General features: G+C 48.4%; 1 protein-coding gene across 9 annotated transcripts in view; it reads right to left on the reverse strand.

The window, feature by feature from the left end:
- The window catches only part of Cep164 (centrosomal protein 164), a 78,227-nt gene that overhangs the window by 23,409 nt on the left and 35,615 nt on the right, over nucleotides 1–19,203 (reverse strand). For 5 of the 9 annotated variants that reach the window (XM_023721148.1, XM_023721150.1, XM_023721146.1 and 2 more), the window contains 6 exons: nucleotides 17,929–18,084; nucleotides 17,427–17,558; nucleotides 15,563–15,640; nucleotides 7,031–7,396; nucleotides 5,539–5,619; nucleotides 3,628–3,711 (listed from right to left, as the gene is read on the reverse strand). In XM_023721148.1, coding sequence (XP_023576916.1) covers nucleotides 3,628–3,711; nucleotides 5,539–5,619; nucleotides 7,031–7,396; nucleotides 15,563–15,640; nucleotides 17,427–17,558; nucleotides 17,929–18,084 — 897 coding nt within the window. The remainder of the gene's footprint in view (nucleotides 1–3,627; nucleotides 3,712–5,538; nucleotides 5,620–7,030; nucleotides 7,397–15,562; nucleotides 15,641–17,426; nucleotides 17,559–17,928; nucleotides 18,085–19,203) is intronic. The other 4 variants (XM_023721149.1, XM_023721152.1, XM_023721151.1 and 1 more) reach the window with 4 other exon arrangements.

A 19,203-nucleotide genomic window follows, 5' to 3' on the forward strand; every position in this document is an offset into this window, starting at 1 on the left:
AGCAACCATATCCTGGGCCCCTGGCCTGAACATGCTCAAGACACTTCTTTAACTCAACTCCAGGGTTTGGTTTTGTTTAAAATCCAGGTCCCAGCTAAACAAAACATGCTGCATTCATACAGCAGACATCTGTGCAAACACTAAAGCACAACGTAATTCAGGCCAGAGAGATAGCTCAGCAGCCTAAGTGCCTGCCTGGCAAGCACAAGGTCCTGAGTTCAACCCCTGGTACAAAAAAAGAAAAGAAATAATTCAGAAATAAGCCCAGGGTCAATTCACACATTTAAAGTACATAGCGTAAAGCATTTTTGGTAACACCATCTCAACTTTTGTGGGAAGAGAAAAGTTACAAATACAAGTTACACATACACAGAATTTCTAGAAAGGTACATGACAAACATTAATGGAAGGGCCAGGGATACTGTGCAGTGCCACAAGTGCCTGCTTGGCAAACCCCAGGACAAAAAAAAAAAACTGTACTTACATCAGTGGAGCCACTGGGCAGGGGTGGCACGCACTGCAATCCCTGCACTCAGGAGGCAGGAGGATCGAGGCCAGCCTGCTCTATATAGTGAGTTTAAGGCCAGCCTGAGCTATATGGTGAGACCGTATCTCAAAACACACACACACACACACACACACACACACACACACACACGCACGCACAAACAATTAATGGAAACATTTATAGTCCCTGCCTATGGGACAAAGGCTGCAGGAAACAGAGAACTTTTGACCTGTATTATCTGAAATAATCTTATGGTCACTTCTCTGATTTATTCTGAAATTCACTACGCGTATGATTCATTACCTTGACTGTGATGATAGTTTCCAGGGAATGTAATGTACAAGGAGTGATGGAAAGACACAGATTGAATGGTTAAATCTTTTTAAAACATTATAGTAAAAGACACATTGCAAAGAATGATGAAATAAATGTGTCCAAAGCAAGGGGAAGATTTTCAGCATCTTCAAGAGAGCTAAGGGCAATGTGTCTTTTGCAGTAGTAAATTTACACACTCTCTGTATTTTACAATCACTCCTCATTAATCAAATGTTTACAGTAATCTCCGTCAAATAAAACCACTAGCATGTATTCTCATCTGCCTTATCCACTGGACCTGGCATTGTGTGACTTCTGGCTCTTATTCAAAGCCAAAGTGACATGAAAACTAGACATTCTGAATTGACTCAGGCAGTGAGGAAGCGGTGACGGCACAACTAAGGACACTCATGAAAAAGACCCAGAGCTCTCCACAAGAATTCTCCTGGCAAGAGTGATCAGACAAGCCAGGCATGGTGCTGCATGCCTGTTAACCCAGCACACAGGAGGCTGAGGAAGGAGGATCGCTGCCAGCCCAGCAGCTCAGGCTACACAGTGAGTCTGAGGCCAGCCTGAACCGCATGGCAAGACCCTGTCTCAGGGCCGGCCAGAATGCTCAGCAGATTAAAGGCCTGCTTAGGCAGATGCAGGGACCTGGTTCAATCCCCAGCGTGCAATGCTGGCCCTACCCCCAGGGCACACTGAGACTGCGCTTGAGACTGGGGGTGGTAGTGCACACCTGTAATCCCAGCACTTGGGAGGCTTAAAATGGGAAGATCACTGCAAGTCCAATCTACATACTAAAACCCTGTAGACTCTGTACTAAATACATTTTTAAAAAAAGACCCTGTCTCAAGAAGAGATACAGGGCCAGGGAGACAGCTCAGTAGAATAAGTGCTTGCCTGGCAAGCACAAAGGCCTGAGTTCAATTCCTGGTTCCACCAAAAAAACAAACAAACAAACAAACAAGACAAACAAAGAAGTATATTCAAAATGAGGGGGAATGTTTGGAGGGGGATGAATGGCAATGTGTCTTTTACTGTGATAAAATTTTTAAACTATTTTTTGTAATACATTTTTAAAAACTCAGGGGCTGGGGAAATGGCTCAGTACAATAAGCGCTCGCCTGGCAAGTGCAAGGGTCTGAGTTCAATCCCTGGTTCCGCAAAAAGAAAAAAAATAAAAATAAAAACTCAGACATTACTATTTTTAATCACACCACATCCATGAGGTAAAATGTATCAAATTGTGCACTTTAAATATGTACCTAAGATCGGGTATGGCGTCACATGCCTGTAATCCCAGTACAAGGGAGGCTGAGACAGGAGGGTCACTACGAGTCCATGCTATGTAGCAAGACCCTGTACCAAATACATAAAACTTAAAAAAAAAAAAAAAAGGAAGGAAGAGAACTAGACAACACAGCAAGATGGGCCAGGGCCTATGGGAAGACAAGGGGATTGCACTTAGAGCTCTCTGTGTGTCCCACACAGAGGGGCTGCTCGTTTCTCCAGCTCCAACTGCCTGCTGAACCCCACCTCCACCCCTGACACAGGATGAGCCCTACTAAAAACTCTGGTCACTAGGCCAACCTGAGCTCTAGCACTGTCCCCTGCTCATCAGCCTGGCCTCGGGGTGGCTGAGGGGTGTCCTCTGCCAGTGCTGGCTACCTTGGGGTGAAGAAACCAAGTCCAGCTCTGCTACTGTTTTACACCAAGTGGTATGAGCCAAAACAGAGACTGTTGGCCTCATTAAGTCTTAGGCAGGACCAAAATCTGCCAGTTTTAAAGCTCCCAAATAATTCTAACACTGGGCAAATTCTGGAAGCAGAAACAGCTGAATTCACTCCGACCTATGCACCCACAGCCTACCAACTCGGGAGCTCTCCCACTTACCTGTGCCTAAGGCGCTAGCAATTTCCCTGCCCCAAAGCCTCCCGACTTCGAATTGGCCCTTGTTTGTGCTTTTATATCCCTCCAGTACCACAAATAGGGTGATCAAAGTCTAGCAGCAGCCCGGGAAGCCATCAGCCACACCCAGAAGGAACACACGGGACTCAAATGCAATCAGCCTGGAAACTCTGGCCTGTCTCAGCATTTCACTGAGGGCTCCCCACCTGGGTTCGTACTAAATATCTTGCTTGTTTCACCCAAAAAAATTCTGTTTCACGTAAACCAAATGCTCCCTAAACTTGCAGAGACCATGTGCTAGAATACTTGTGATCAACCCAGAAAGGAGGAAGAAAGACTAATGCTCTGTCGTGAGATCAAGGTTGGGATCTCTGTCTCGGTCACCTCTGTGCCCTACCCAGGTCAGATGTCATCTGTGCTCATGGCAGGGAAGATGTAACCAGAAACCCTAAAAGGAGCAAAGAGAAGAAGCAATTCATTCTGCCAGGAAGCGGTAGCTTCAGAGGTGCGCCTCCAAGCCCGGACAGAGCTCGCTGGGGAAGGACGCAGCAGGCCCGGCAGCAGGGAGGTAGAGTAGCCTCGGGAAGGGTGAAAGGCGGACTCGGCTGGACAGGAGGGCTAGGACAAGCTGGGGAGTGCCTTAAAGCCCACAGTCTCCACAACGCTTTGGACATAAACAAGTGCCAGCAACCCTCAGCTGCTGAGTGAATGAATAAATGAATACATATAAGGGAAAATTGTTTAATTCTAAGCAGCAGCAGAGCAGGAACAGTCAGAAGTCCCATCAATGGTACAGTCAGGGACATGCCGGGATGGGCGAGAATCTGTTGTGCGTTCTCAAACAGTGGATGCTGTGGAAAACGAAGCCCGGTCTCAGCCACCCAGAGACGCACCTCCCATCGGGCTCCATCCAGGACCGGGGACAGCATTTCACCATCTAGCAGGTCCTCTACGACTTGGCTGTGAAGACCAAAGTCCTAGACACAGGAAATAGGAAATAGGAAAGTCAACTCTGCCTCTGCCACAGGGCTCACCCACGCCTCTCCTCTACCCCTAACGCCAACCTTGCAGAAAAGCATCCACTGCGTGCCAGGGGCTGTGCTAAGCAAACATGTTGATACCTACTGATTGACTCTCCAAAATGACACTGTGACTAGAAGCAGATATGTGATAAAGGCAATACAGAAAAATATTCATTGTAGATGCCAAGTGGTATACAAGTATTTGCTATAAAATTCTTTTTTAAGTTCTCCAGATGTTTGAATTTTCCATAATAAAATCATGGTCAAAAAATAATCCTGAGACTCAGATAGCTGTGGAACCAGGCCGGGGAGCACACACCATTTGCTCAAGGTCACATAGCTGATAAGAAAAGGGGCTGGGAGTTGGACGGACCCTGGGGCTGACTCCAAAACCCAAGCTCTTCCCAGGACACAAGCTGAAAAGCCTGTCACTTTCCAGCTGTCTCTCTCCCTCAGGACCCAAGCAGAGCACCACAAGCACCAGCTGGGAGAGCTTCAGTGGTGGGCTCCTCCAACGCATTCCCTCCCCTTCCCCCACAGGCAGCCCTCTGCATGATGGGAATTAATTAGCAGTGCTTTCTCCACAGACTTCTCTTCGGGACAGGCAGCAAATGCCTCACCCAGGCCAGCTCCTCAATGTCCTTTGGCTGTCACAGGACCCACACATGCTGAGTTCAAGATCCTGCTGGGCTAAGTGAAGGCTTGCTGTCCCCGCATGCTAATGGGATGGTTCTGTCGTCAGCCCTGATAAATGGAGCGACACCCAGACAAGGACTAGTCCTGCTGTTCATAGCTTTCTCCCTCTACTCCCACAGTGGAAAAAACATGTGGTGGCTGCTTTGGAAAGGCCAGGCTCCTCGCCTCCAGGAGTTCAGTGATAGGGCTATTCCTCAGCAGTGGTTTTGCCAACAACAGTGACTTTCTGCCTCCTTCCCTAGTTTGTGCAGCTTTCTCATTTGGTGACATTTATCTTTCAGTTTGAATTCTACTCCACATAAGGTATCTGCCATCTGCCCCTAAGCCCAGGGCTCAGCACAGGGCTGCAGCTCACAGCCTGCTAAGTCCTTGGCGCCTTCTGCGTCATCGCGGCTCATCCCTGGCCCTCTCCACTGATCTCCTCCTGCCTTTGCTCTGCATCCTCCAGGCAGACAGAGGGAGGTATATAGAAGCAATGTTTGACCAAACAGTACCTGAACTACTACCTTAGACTCAGACCTGACAAAGGGAACAGGGATACAGCAGGCTGGGCAGAGGGTCTGGGACAAACTTTAACTTTAAAATGAGAACACAGGGGCCGGGGAGATGGCTCAGTAGAATAAGCACTTCCCTGGCAAGCGTAAGGGCCTGAGTTCAACCCCCGGTTCTGCAAAATAAGAAAAAAAAAAAAAAGAGACCACAGCAGGTTTCCCAGCCAAAACTCAGGGGCTATACCTTGCTTTGGAGCTCAGTGATCCTAGAAACACAACTAGATTTGTACATCCCTCCTGCCAGAGCTTAGAAGCAGCTCCCATGATCCCACAGACAACAATGAGAGTAATAATAGCTAACATCTATTTAATAGTGCCAGGCTCTGCTTTACTTCTCTACCTCATGTTCTTCTCAGAAAATGTATTAGTTGGTAATCTCCGTAGCTAACAGGTTCAGGATAGGAGCTAACGGACCCACAATTGAGTCCCAACTTCCCCACCTGCTTTCTCTGTGAGGCTAGAACTCACTTAATGTGGGGCACCCAAAAGTCCATGCTCTTGTCTCCCACAAGGCTGCCTCTTATTACAAACTCACCAGACCAAGGAGAGACTTGGGGTCGGACGCCACGGAGTCTGAGAGCTGGGGTTCCTTCGGAACTTCGTTAACCTCCAAATCCTAAGGAGACAGACACACAAAAAAATTCCCCAGGGCAGAGGAGAGCAGAGCTGAGCGTCAGGCCAAACTGAAATCTGTCTCCTTGAAACTGCCAAGGCCCTGCCATGTTCTCCGGACACACGCCGCAGCCTCCCTCCTACTCCCGGCCAGGGTTGGGCGACCCAGCTGAGTGGAGACAAACAGGCCCCGCATCAGATCACTCCAGCGTCACCTGTGAGTGCACCTCTGCCCTGGAGATTATCCAGCTGGCAATACAGAAGCTCGATGCTCCCTGAAAAGCTGAAGGAGGACACCTCTTCCAGGAAGTAGATAAAAGCTCTCTAACTGAATTCCTTCACCATCTGCCCTGAGGACCAAGGACTAGAAGACATGAAATTCCAAAAAGCGGGGAGTGGCAAGACAGCTCAGCAGTCTAAAGCACCTGCTTAGGCAAGCAAGCTTAGGCAGGCGCTGGGGACCATGGCTCGATCCCTGGCACCACATGCCGCACCAGCCCTGAGGCTTTAGCTGGCCAAAAAAAATTTTAAAAATAAAAAAGATATAAAATGCCAAAGGCTGTCCTCACTCAAACATATTTCTGTCCATTCTAGTCACCAGCCTAGTTTGGTAAAAGCAACCCTTTCCATGGCTTGTGCTGCCTCATAGTTACTGAAATCAAGGAGAAGAGTCTCCTTGGGACACGGCAGCACACCCGTAATCCCAGCACATGGGATCCAGGCCAGCCTGGGCTACATCATGAGTCCACTACTGGCCTCGTCATGAGTTCACTTCCAGCATCCTGGAAGGCCGAGGCAGAGGGATCACCAGTTCAAGCCCAGCTTGAGCAATTCAACAATTTAACAAGACCTGTCTAGAGGTAAAAAATATAAAAATGCCTGGAGATGTAGCTCAGTGCAACAGCCCTGGACTCAATCCCCAGTGCCAAAAAAAAGTCTTCTGGTAACCGAATCTGCTTGTGTTAGTCTTCATCCTATACACACACACACACATACACACACACACACACACACGCACGCACACACGCACACATGCACACCCTTCTCTACAGAGGACTTCAGTCAGACTGCAGCAAACCAAGACTAGAAATGGAGGGGAGGCAGGAAGAGGAGGAGGGAGCAAGCAGGAGCCAAGAAGAACATGAATACCCCCAGAGGGGGCCACAGAAGAGCTCGTTTCTGCACTACATTTCCAGTACCAGCACGCCTGCAGTTTTACTCTGGATTTTACTGCCTGCTGGGTCTGGGTATATTTGTCACAATTAAGGCTTCTGGCTAACGCTGACAGCCCAGTACAGGCCTGCGAATGATGCTCCTGACTCGGTAATGAAGATGTGGGGACAGGAAGCTGCACAGAGCCAGAGATAGCAGAGCGGGCGACAGCTGGGCAGTGTCTAGGGGGCGCCGTGACTTACTTCACTGGCATCTGATCTGCTCTCTTTGGGGGCAGCAGCCACCTCCCTCGGCTCCTTTGCTGCCTCTTCCCTCGTGGAACTCTCCTCTCCTGCATCTCTCAGGTCCTCTTTAGAGTTCTTTCTGGAGGCCCCAGCATCCACCCCAGGGGTCACTGGACATGGGAAAGCCGCAGGATGACTCTCTTTGTTCTCCTCTCTCCTGGGAAGCCAAGAACTCGCCCTTCTGCCCTGTGGCTCCTTGCCATTGCTACTGCTCAGGCTACTGTCTCCACCGTGGTTGAAGAGCTTTCCAGGCATAGTGGGGCCGGCAGGCTCTGAATCAAAAGAAATGTCCTTCTCCACTGGCTGGCTTGTTCTTGGAGACTCCTAGGGACCACAGATTATATCAGAAAGGAAGGCAAGAGGAGTACAGAAAAGCAACTTACAGAACTGCTACAAGAAAGCTGCTACTTCCTGACTCCCATGGAGCAGTGCTTGAGTTTGGACCCCCCCCCCATTTCCAACACCTAACAGAGATCTCAGCCCCCTTCAGATCTATTCGACTGGAATTCCTACAGTGATTGGCTCTGTCCAATTGGTCTCCGAAGTCCACTGACAGGCTTGGAAATTGCTACACTGGGCTATACAACTCTGCCACCATTTATCATGTCCTCTGTCAATGAATCTGTCTCTCTCCAGCCTCATTAGCCAAAAGACTACAAACTCAGAAGCCAAGATTCACTGAAGATGATGAGGAGAAATCACATGAGAGAAAGGCAGCAAAGTCCAGCATTTCTACCAGTCATTTGCCGCAGCCAGCAAGAAAACCAAAGAGTGTCCCCTTCCTCCCCACAGCCTCCCTATACAAGCTGGGCATTGTGAGCCATCCAGACAGTGTCTTCATCCAGGACCATCAGTTTGGGTCCCCTGCAAAGCAGATGTCATGACTGGATTAGACACGCAAGAGCTCTGTTAGAGGAGATCCCAGTGGTGGGAAAGGAGACAGAGAAGCCCTTCAGAACATGACACATGTCTGAACAGTGACTGGAGAGAAGGAAGCAAGAGGGGAAAGATGGAAAGAAGCACAGCACGGTTCTGAGAAGTGTTGTCCAGCCCAGCAGAGGGGGACCCAGTAGAACATCATGAAAGGGGCCCCACTCTGGCAGGAATAGCCTTACCCTTGAACCCGTGTCACCTGTCACCAGGAGGAAGCACGGTCTAGACAGAACCAGGGAGTACAGAAGGCCCACAGCTGGCTGCTGTCAATCTACTAACTGCACTCAGCAGGGTATCTTACAAGGAGACATGAGCAGCACACCTCAACAGCAACCACACCTGCTTCTCACACATAAACCTCACCTTAAAAACAAGTAAAAGTTGGCTGGGGAGATAGCTCTGCACTCTAAGCGCCTACCTGGCACATGCAAGGACCCGGGTTCAATCCCCAATACCACATGCCATGCTGGCCCTGGAACTGTGGTGGCACATGCCTGTTATCCCAGTGCTGGGAGGCTGAGACAGGAGGATCACTACAAGTCTGAGCTGCATAGTGAAGCCCTGTACCGAATAAATAAAAAGATTTTTTTAAGTAAAAATCTGTGGGGCCAGGGAGATAGCTCAGTGGTCTAAAGCGCCCACTTAGGCAAGCTTAGGCAGACACAAGGGACCAAGGTTCGATCCCCAGCTCCATATGCCATGTCCAAAAAAAAGTAAAAATCTATGACTGAATTCTCTCAAGTTGCCAAAAATAGAGGCAGAAAACCCTTCACTGGAAATTTAACTAGTGCTCTCTCCTGGGTTCAGGTTAGAAACGCTTCCTTCCAGAAAACACTACCACTTGGGCTTCCAGGCTGCACAATTCCTGATGAGGGAATTACAAGACTCTCTGCTTCTCTACTCTGAAGATTCAAACAAGAAGCATGAAGACTGTGTTCCAGTTTAGATCTGGAATGACCCACCAAAGCCTGGGTGCCAGACAGAGCTACTAGGAGATGAGAAAACCTTCAGGAGGCAGGTCCTAGCCGGAAGCCCTTAGGCTCCTGGAAGGGGACTGGTCCTTCTCTCTGTGCTCCTTGGCTCCTGACGTAGGCAGCTCTCATCTACCCTGTGACCTCCATGATGCGCAGCCTTACCACATCCTAAAACAACGGGGCCGACTGATCAGGGCCCAAAACCCCAAAAACTGTGGACTGAAATAAACCTCTTACAAGTTAATTACTTCAGATATCTCATTAGAGTGATAGCAATCTGTCTGACACAAGTCAAGAAGAGAACGGCCCAAGGAGAAGCCCCACACGTGGCAGTTATTGATGAGCATGCGCTGGTAAAGTATCTGCTCAGCCCAGAGATACGACGATCGCCTGCAGATCTGGCAGCTGGCTGACGAGCAAACCTAAGCTCTTCAAAGATGGTGAAGCAAAGCAAAGCAATGCAGAGCTCAGCTTTGCAGAGACAACCTAGACTCCGATCCTGGCTCCAACATTTCAAATGGCTCAACACTTCACCTTGGATGGGTGAAGTTTTCCACGCCTCAGTTTTTTCCTCCAGAATGCAAGGATGTAATAGGAGCGCCTACCTCGTAGTGTTGCTGGGAATATGTAATGGGCCAACACCCATTCAGTGAGTCATGGAACTGATCAGTGCGCTGACATCCAGTGAGTGTCCCCTAAATGGCAGCACTGGTGCTATCAGATGAGACCCACACGTGCGTGCATCCATTGAGCACCTTCTATGTCCCAGACACTGTGTCGGGGAACTGACCATGACCAAGATATACATCTTTCCCTCGGGGAATTGAGCTGACATGAGAAAAGCAAACTGTCCCTGATGGGCCTCATTATAAGCTTTTACTGCCCAAAGCAAAGAAATACCAGATGCAGGAGTGGCACTGGCATCAGCCTCAACCCATCCCTGCACAAAAAGCAGAAGGTAAATCGGAGAATGCAGTGCACCATCCTCCTAGGACTCCAAGACCACACAGCAGTGGTCTACACGATCCCTGCACCACGCTGAGGGGAAAGAGCTCCTCTTCTGGAGACAAGCAGCTCCAGGCTGTGGCTAGGCCCCATCTCCCAGCACAGGCCACAACTCAGCACCTCAGCAAGGACTTCCTGACCGGCCTGCAGGGCTCCACAGACTCCAAAGTGACAGCTCCGTAGGGCAGGTGGGAGTGTCTGGCCAGCCACATGCCCACTCTCAGCAAGTAGTGCAATCCATCCTGGTCGGGCTCATCTGGAGATTAAGGAAGGCTTGAAGCTGGGAGTGAAACTTGGCACAAAAAGGGCTGCCAGGCAACAGCCCTTGAGCTACAAGACAAGGGAAGCGTCAGGCCACTGACAGCGCCTGTGGCTCCCAAGATGAAGATGAAGTTCACGCCTTCTGGCTTAGCCCACAGCCCTGCCCACCCGCCCCTGCTTGCTTCTCACTGTTGGCTTCGCCCTACTCTGCTCGCATTCCCTTCTCCTGCCCATACACACACCACGCTATTTCTCTGCTTTGCTGTGCTTTTTCACTGGGGCTGGGGGGTGGCTGTAGATGGAGCCCAGCTTCCTTGTACATACTAAGCACGCACTAACACTGAATTACCCTTTGCTCTGCCATGAAATTTCGCTGGTCCTCATATCCTCGTATCACCTCCTCCAGGAAGCCTTCCTTGACCCTTGGGCCAGCTGACCTGGAGTCAGCTTGCCCCGTCCTTTCCATGATACCTATCCTAGTTGCTGGCTTCCTGACTGTTTCCCTCAGCAGCTTTGCTGCCTATTGTGTTCAGTTTCTAGTACATAACAGATGCTCAGCAAAGGCTGGCCGGCTGGATTTTTTTTTTTAAATCAAGTCAGCCACTGTGAGGCTGAGGAAAGTCACACGGTCAAGTGTCTAGGCAGTCTACTGTAACCCCATCTCACAATAAAAAGTGTAAAAAGGGCTAGGAATGTTGCTCAGCGCAAAGGCCTTGTGAATCTGGAGGAGCACCACACACCCGCAAAAAGTAAGTCTATGGCTGTGTTGTACAGATACAAGAACTGAGGCTTCTCTTCCTATGCTATAATACGCTGTCAAGGTTACCCAGTGATTATACTATATAGCAGTTGTGGGGCTTACTAAATGGAAAATACCAAACAAAAATGTAATTATTCAAAATAATTTTAAAAATAAGTAACCTATCAAAAAACAGAAAATGCCAGATACAGGCAGAGATTCTTGTTGTCATACAATCAGCAAGAATACAACCAGACTACCTAACAATCTCTGGCCCCATCTAACCAACTCTCAAGCTTAAATTCTTCAAAACAAGATTTTCATTCTGAGGCGTGCCTCAGTAGCAGAGTGTGTACTTAACATGCATAAGGTTCTGAGTTCAACCCAAAGCACCCAAAAATCGACTGTTTTTTCATATTATGAGACTGATCTTTGCCTGCCTGCCTAAATATTAAAACACAGCCAGTATTAAAGTAAGTGACCCTGCATTCTCCTCACCTTCGTCAACTAACTCCAGTGAGAGGACAGCCAGAGGCTCACCGAGGGCAGGGAAAGCACAGGGGATTTCACACAGGCACAGGTCACCAACAAATGGATGAGCCAGAGCTGAGTACAACTGACTCCCACCCATCTCTTCTCACGCAGCTGCTGCGCCCTGGCACGTCACCAGACTGGAGCCCTGAAGTTCCCAGCCAGCGTGCATACCCCGGGACCTGTGCACAGTCTCCCACCTGGGCTCTGCTCTGAGCTCATCTGAACTCATGCTCCCAGTCTCCTGCTGCTACTGCCCCAGGTCCTTGCACATCACAAGGCACCATGTGCATGAGGAAAGGGCTGCATGGAGTACATGTAAGATACCCCCCTAAAGGCCTAAACTCTCCAGGGCCACAATCTCCACTTTCTACCCAGAACACAAAGGCAGGAACTCCTGTGATGGTGGAGGGGACCACATCCATGCATTGACCTTTCTGGGAGACCACTGCCAGAGCAACCATCAATCCAGTTTATTTTCCAGGTCTCACTCCTCCCAGTTGGTCTCAATTCTTTGCACTGCCCCCTGGTGTAGTTAGCGCTTTCCAATCACACTGACATCATCCTGTTATTTCTAAGCCCCGGCCCCCTCCTGCTCCTTTGATCTGCTGATTGGGCTTTTCATCAGGCACCACATGGCCACAGACAGCCTTTTTTGCCCACCCTTCCGCCTCTCCCACCTCAGTTCATATGCATTCTCAGTGCTGGTTCTCTGAACCTTTCCCTTCTGAGTCTGTGATACACCAGGAATGGGCTTAAGTTGCAAGACAGAAAAGGAGGGAGAGAGAGACAGAGAGAAAGATGCATTCTTGCTATCCTACTGCCCTCTCATGGAATCATGAGCAAAGTGACTGCTCAGCAAGGCAGGCAGAGCTACGCCGGGAAGGAACACTCTGCAGAAGGCTACCTCTTCCTCGGCTGCCTGACAGCAGGGAAAGGTGGACAGCTGAGAGGATCCAAAGGCACTGTCAAAGGCCAGCACCTGGGCAGAAGAGCTCTGCCTGTTCAAAAACCATCATCCATCCCTACTACCAGCTTTCCCCAGCAGAAAAAGCCCTAATTCCTGCTGAGGTTAGAACATGTGAATTCCACACCCCATGTGACAAAAAGAATTCAATTTGCTGGGCTGCTAGAGACAGAGGTGGGAGGTGTATTTAACACTGCCCACTCTAGACATTTCCCACCACACCGAGGTGTCTATTTATACTAAAGAGGTTATAAAATGTTGGCAAGTTCTCCCCCCACCACACCCTGAGCACATAATCATCAGAAGGAAAGCCTTCAGGAAATTCAGGACATGACAAAGATGAAAATCTCTTTCTTTTTTTTTTTTAATTTTTATTTATTTGTGTGTGTGTGTGTGTGTGTGTGTGTGTGTGTGTGGCCAGCTCAGCCCACCAGGAGGCGGGGCTGGCTGGCATGTGGTGCTGGGGGATTGAACCGCGGTCCCTGTGTTTTGCTAAGCTTGTTCTAAGTAGGTGCTTTAGACCACTGAGCCATCTCACCAGCCCCCGAAAATCTCTTTCTTGTTGACATTGGTAACGCATTACAAAATGAAAGTTAAGAGGGATAGGGATAAAGCTCAGATGGCCAGGGATATCGCTCAGCAGCACAGTGCCTGCCTGGCAAGCACAAAGACCTGAATTCAATTCCCAGTACCAGGAAAAAAAAAAAAAAAAGGTAATTCAAGATCAGAGCAAATTATGAGCAATCCATGTGGGATCTCCAGCTCACCAGCTGACAGCAAGGAACAGGCATCACACTATCCAGAACCTGAGAAAGCCAAAGACAGAAAAAGAAACCACATGCCCTGCCCAGACACCCCCAGCCCAACCCAGCAAGCCTCCTTTATTCACGCACTCGCTCTCCATTGTCTAACCAAGCATCCGCACGGGCTCTCTATGCTCCACACTGTGGGCATGGCACTGAAATAGAGCTATGAATGGGCCAAGTCTGCCCTCAGCTCCCTCAGTCTCTAGGAAACTATCTTCCTCCTCCAAAAGCAAGTGAGTTGGCCAGACATCCTCTAACTACTCCAAGTCACTCTGCTACGTGCCAAGAGGAGCAGCTCCTTGTTTCCCCCAGTCAGAGCAGGTCTTAATGGTGGACAAGGGTAAAACAAAGTCGTCACATCAGGGAACCAAACAGAATGAAAACTTCTGAGGCACCCAACCAGATGAAACCCCACTCAGAAAGAACTGTTTAAAGATAGACGTAAGGGGCCTGGGAGATGGCTCAGTAGAATAAGTGCTTCCCTGGCAAGCGCAAGGGCCTGAGTTCAATCCCCAGTTCTGCCAAATAAATAAATAAATAAATAAATAAATAAATAAATAAATAAATAAAATAGACATATAATGAAGCCAGACATGGTGGCGAAGCCTGTAATCCCGGCACTCGGGAGGCTGAGGCAGGAGAATCATTTGGAGTTCAAGACCAGCCTGGGCTACAAAGTGAGCTCAACACCAGCCTGAACTGTATAGCAAGACCTTGTTTCAAAAAGACAAAAAAAAAAAAAGTAGACATATATCAGATCGACAGTACAGATGGGACACGCAGAAATAAGTGTCACATCTGGCAGAAAGGATTAAAGTCACAATCAAAACATTGTTGACTGTGTAGATCCAAAAAGTCAGACAGCTGCACTAACTGGCAAAAGTCTAAGAAGAGGGCCCTGCCCAACAGGTAGTGCTGCGTCACCTCAGGAGCTCTGGCCACAGCTCAGGTCTCAAGAATGAAGGCAGGCCCATCAGCCAGCATCGGGAACCACGGCTGGCCTGAGACAGTGCCTTGGCTCTAAAGGGGAGCTGAGCACCAGGACGAACAGTCAGAAAAAATAAGAGAGAACACTTGACAGCCTATGATGATAATCCTAGCTAAAGAAGCAGAGGCAGAAGGATCAAAAGTTCAAACCCACCCTGGGCAACTTAGCAAGACTCTGCTTCAAAATAAAAATAAATAAATAACATAAGAAGGGCTGGGGATATAGCTCAGCACTCCCAAGATTCAATCCCTGGTATCAGGAAAAAAAGAAAAAGAAAGGAAAGAATAAGGTATAATAAGGCAACAAAGTTAAATCTAGGATAATGGCACTTCTGTTTTACTGGCCTGTTCTGTGATCATTCTACTAAGGTGTGAGTGGCTGGTTTTATTTTTAAGGTAATTAATGTATTTAAAATAATTTGATATACTAGTCCTGTGAAAAGTATAACTGATTTAATCTACAGCTGGTCTTTAAATGTTTGTGTAAGGCTGTGAAAATATTTTGGGAATAAAGAAATGTCAGTTGTTTAAAAATGAGTAAGTCAGACACTAGGCAGAGAGAGCACACTGGATGTCCCCTTCTGAGTACACACGCACCCTGAGCTTGTGGGCACTGAATCATGAGGAGTTTTGCTGTTGCTTCTTCTTTACATAGGAGCAGGGGACAGAGTTCCAAGAAAGGGACAAGAACTGGGGAACATGTTCCTGAAAACATTCCCATCCACATTCTACATTTTTCACCCCACAAATCTCCACTCACGCTATTCACTTGCATAGAATATTCCTTCATACCCTCCATGTCCAAAGCTTAACAACTCAAGACCCAGGTCAAAAGTTATCTCTTTCACCGTTTGTCCTGATGTCCAGACAAGTTATTTCTTCTCCCTAAGTTTGTGAGAATGAGGACTCTGAAGGTCTGGGGAGACAGCTCCATGGTGTAAGTGCCTGCCTGGCACGTAGAAGGTACTGCGTTTGATCCCCAGCACTCAATTCCCATGAGAATAAGGAATCTGAGATGACAATGAGCAGCTTGTCTCCATGCCCACAGGCCCGCCAGCAGCAGGAGAAGTGCTGCACCCATAAACGTCCGAGAGGTGGTTCTTTGATACACAGGTAAGTAAATGCATTCCCTGCTCCTTTTGTCTTTCTCCAAACCCTGAAAATCCTAGATAGGACTGGGACAAAATGCTCATCCTCCAAATATGACCCCACAAACAGGAAGACTTCAGAAGGAAGGGAGAATCCCCAGGCTTCGTCCTTTACCAGCAGGGGCTTCAGGGCTCTTACCTCATATTCGAAGTTTCCCCCTAGAGACCCCAGATCCAAGTGCAGATTCTTGAACAGCTCATTGGAGCTATGGACACTCTAGAAACAAAAACGATCACAGGATTAAGCAAGTCTGTGTCCAGCCCAGGTGAGGGGCATGCCAGGGGAGAAGCAGGGTCCTACGGAGCTCGCACGCTGGGCCAGGCAGGGCCTCAGAGCAGGAGCCACTAAACAGCCCTTTACCCAGAGTAAATGCCATGTGCCAAGCAATGGCCAAGAAGCTCCTTGGCTGTGTCTTCACGACCAGACCTAGGACACACACAGACGACCAAGGAATGAGACTGTGGGCAACAGAATCATTTTTGTTTTTAAATAGCAGAGTTCAGCCAAAGATGAAATCAAGCCATGTATTCATGAACAGATGAGTGAATAAATAAAATGCAGTATAAATGCGATAGAACAGCACTCATCCTAAAAAAAAAAAAAAAAAAAAAAAGAAAACGGGGCGTGGGGGCATACATAAAATGCCAGCACTCAGGAGGCTGATGCAGAAGGACCACTGAGTCTGAGGCAGCCTGGGCTAAGTAGTGAGTTCAAGGCCAATATGAGCTATATATTGAGACTCATCTCAAAAAAACAAATAAGAAGGAATGAAGAGAATTACATTCACATGAATGCTACAACATGAACCTTGAAAATATGCTAAATGAAAGATGGTAGACACAAAAGGAAAAAATACTGTATGGGTCACTTGCCCAAAATATCTAGAATAGGCAAATTCATAAAGACATAAACTAGAGGGCCAGCCAGATAGCTCAACGGACTAAAGCACCTGCTTAGGCAGAGCACAGTGGCGGGGTTCGATCCCTGCCCTGCGGTGCTGGCCCCACCCCCGTGGCAACGAGACAGCAATTGAGACTAGGTGTGGTGGCATGCGCCTGTAATCCCAGCACTTGAGAGGCTGAAAACAGGAGGATCACTACGAGTCTGATCTCTATAGTGAGACCTTATAGACCCTGTAGACCCTGCAGACCCTATAACATTTTAAAAATAAAATAAAATAAAAATAAAAAAAGACATAAACTAGGCTGACAGTTACATAATAAAGACATAAAGAGGCTGGAGAATGGGGGAATTGTGTAATGGGTACAGAGCGCTGGTTGCTTGGTTGGCTGGGTGGCTGGCTGGTTTGTTTGTTTGTTTCTCTTTCTATTTGTTTGAGACAGAAACTCACTATGCAGCAGTCTAGCCTGAAAGTCAGCCTCCCAACTGCTGGGCCCACACGTCAGCACCCCACACCAGCAGGTGGGAGCTTCTGCTGAGGACCAAGACCGACTTCTGGAGATGGAGGGGGCAATGGTTGTACAGCACTGTGAAGGTATTTAGTACCACTAAATTGTACATTTGAAAATAGTTAAAATCCCAGGCATGGTGGCACACGTGTATCCCAGCACTTGGGAAGCTGAGGCAGAAGACAGGTCCAAGCTTAGTCTGGGAAACATAGTAACCTAGCAAGATTCTGTCTCAACATAATAATTTTAGGCTGGGCATGGTGGCACATAGCTGTAATCCCAGCACTCAGAAGGCTGAGGCATTAGGCTCACTGAGTTTGAGACCAGCCTGGGTTACACAGTGAATTCAAGGCCAGCCTCAACTACATAACATAACCCTGTCTCAAAAACAAAACAAAATAAAATATTATTTAAAAAATTTTAAAGGACTGAAGATGTCACTCAATGTGAACGCCCTGGGTTTAGTCCCTGGTACTATTAAAAAGTTAAAACAGCAAATTTTACATCATACATAGTTTACCATAGCAAAACAATTATTTCAACAAACCAAAATTGTGCAGGTTTATAGGTCAGGAAGGAGACTTCCCCCTTACCTGGTTGTCACTCTCCTCCTCATCCTCATTGGTCTCCTCCCCTAAAGCCAAGAGGCTGAGTGCATTCTTATCCTCCTGGATGGTGCCCAAGAGACCCTTTGGATGAGCAGACGTCTTCAAACCCTGTGGCAGCTCCAAAATAGAAAAGGCAAGTCAAGGGAGGATTCCGCAGGACTACTTAAGAGAACAGCCCTGAGGTGCTCCTGCTCTCTCTGTAGACCATCTCCCGGATCAAGTGTCCCTTGTCCACAAAGCTGACCTGGAGACTCTGGCTCACACTGTTGATTCTCTTCAACTCCCCCGGCCTGGCTATGGGACAGGGAAATCAGCACGGTGTCCCTGTGCCGCGATCTGTCCTCTACTGCCCAGAGTCCACATGCAGCATGGTGCAGGCATGACAACTCCTGCTTCTGAATGCTGCGGGCCCAGCCTAGTCCCTCCTCTTCTCCTGTGGTCCCTGGCTCCACAATAACTAAATACTGCACAACAACAAAGTACTCACCAGTGGCAGTTCCCCGAGCTGACCAGACTCCACGGAGCTCCCCCGACTTGTGTTTTGAGATTCACGAAGACCAGAGGGTGGGGCATCTACAAGGCCTCTTAAAGGAGCCAGGCCCCCAAAAGGAACCTGGACTGGGGCTAATGAGGAACCCAGAGCCTAGGTAACAGTAAACATCTTGTTACAAACCCAAGAAACCATGTGGCTCCCAACCTGTCGGAGACAGATACAAAAGTAAAACAGCTAACTTCTGTCCACTCTAATTTTTTTTTTTTTTTTCAGAACCAGGGATTGAACTCAGGCCCTTGCGCTTGCCAGGGAAGTGCTTATTCCACTGAGCCATCTCCCCGGCTGCAGCCCATTCTAATTTAAACCACTTCTGCTTGGAGGCTGCTCATGAAACACAACATCCAGAAATTACCATCATGCCAACTGGGTGAGAAATCGCAGGCTTGCTTCCGGACTCTCGTAACTCAAATGCTATCACACACAAGCAGCCCCCTCACATCTGGCAGATGCTGCACAGGGCTCTGCTCTCTTTTTGGAAGCCATGAAGAAAGCATGCGGGAGAGGGGCACAGAGGCAAAACTCATCTACCAGCATGAGAACACTCAAGTTTAAAATGGATAAGTGCAGAAAAAGCCACCTCAGCGCAGTACTAACAAAGATGGAAGTAAACACCAGAAAACAGTTGATGCCTCTGGCGAGGGCCTGGAATCCTATCCTAGAGAACCGCAGTCCTTTGTCATATGCCTTCTGAACTATTTAACTTGGTTTTTGGATTGCTTGTTTGTTTTTTAACTCCAGCATCTATGAGAAAGAAACCAGACTGGGGGCAGAAAGTGTGAGACCCACAGGCTCTGGGGTGCCAAGTTCACTCTTCTGCAAGATGAACAGGGCGGGTGCTCTGCCTCCGGGGAAGGGCTCGAATGAGCACCTCACAGGAGATGATGAGTGTAAAGCACTTCTGCAAGTGGCCCAGGACCCAGCCTTATGGGATATGCCATTACTGGGATCCCTGCTCTGACTGGCCGGGCTTACAGAAGCATGAGCCAGACAGTATTCTGGGGACAGTTTACAAAGAGCTCCTCCTTTATCAAACTTAAAATGTATAAAAGAAAGCAAAAGCTTTCTCTCCTTTCTCCGCAGAAACTGAGGATAAAGGAACTCAGAAGGGGTCAACTGAGGAAGTTCAGACCGGCCATCTTCTCAGCCACAGCCTCAGCCTAGAAGGCAGGCCTGGGCAGCCCCGCTGGGCCTGTGTGTGCATAGGAAGCT

This window comes from Octodon degus, unplaced genomic scaffold (assembly GCF_000260255.1).
Source record: "Octodon degus isolate 3935 unplaced genomic scaffold, OctDeg1.0 scaffold00080, whole genome shotgun sequence".
NCBI classification, from domain to species: Eukaryota; Metazoa; Chordata; class Mammalia; order Rodentia; family Octodontidae; genus Octodon; species Octodon degus.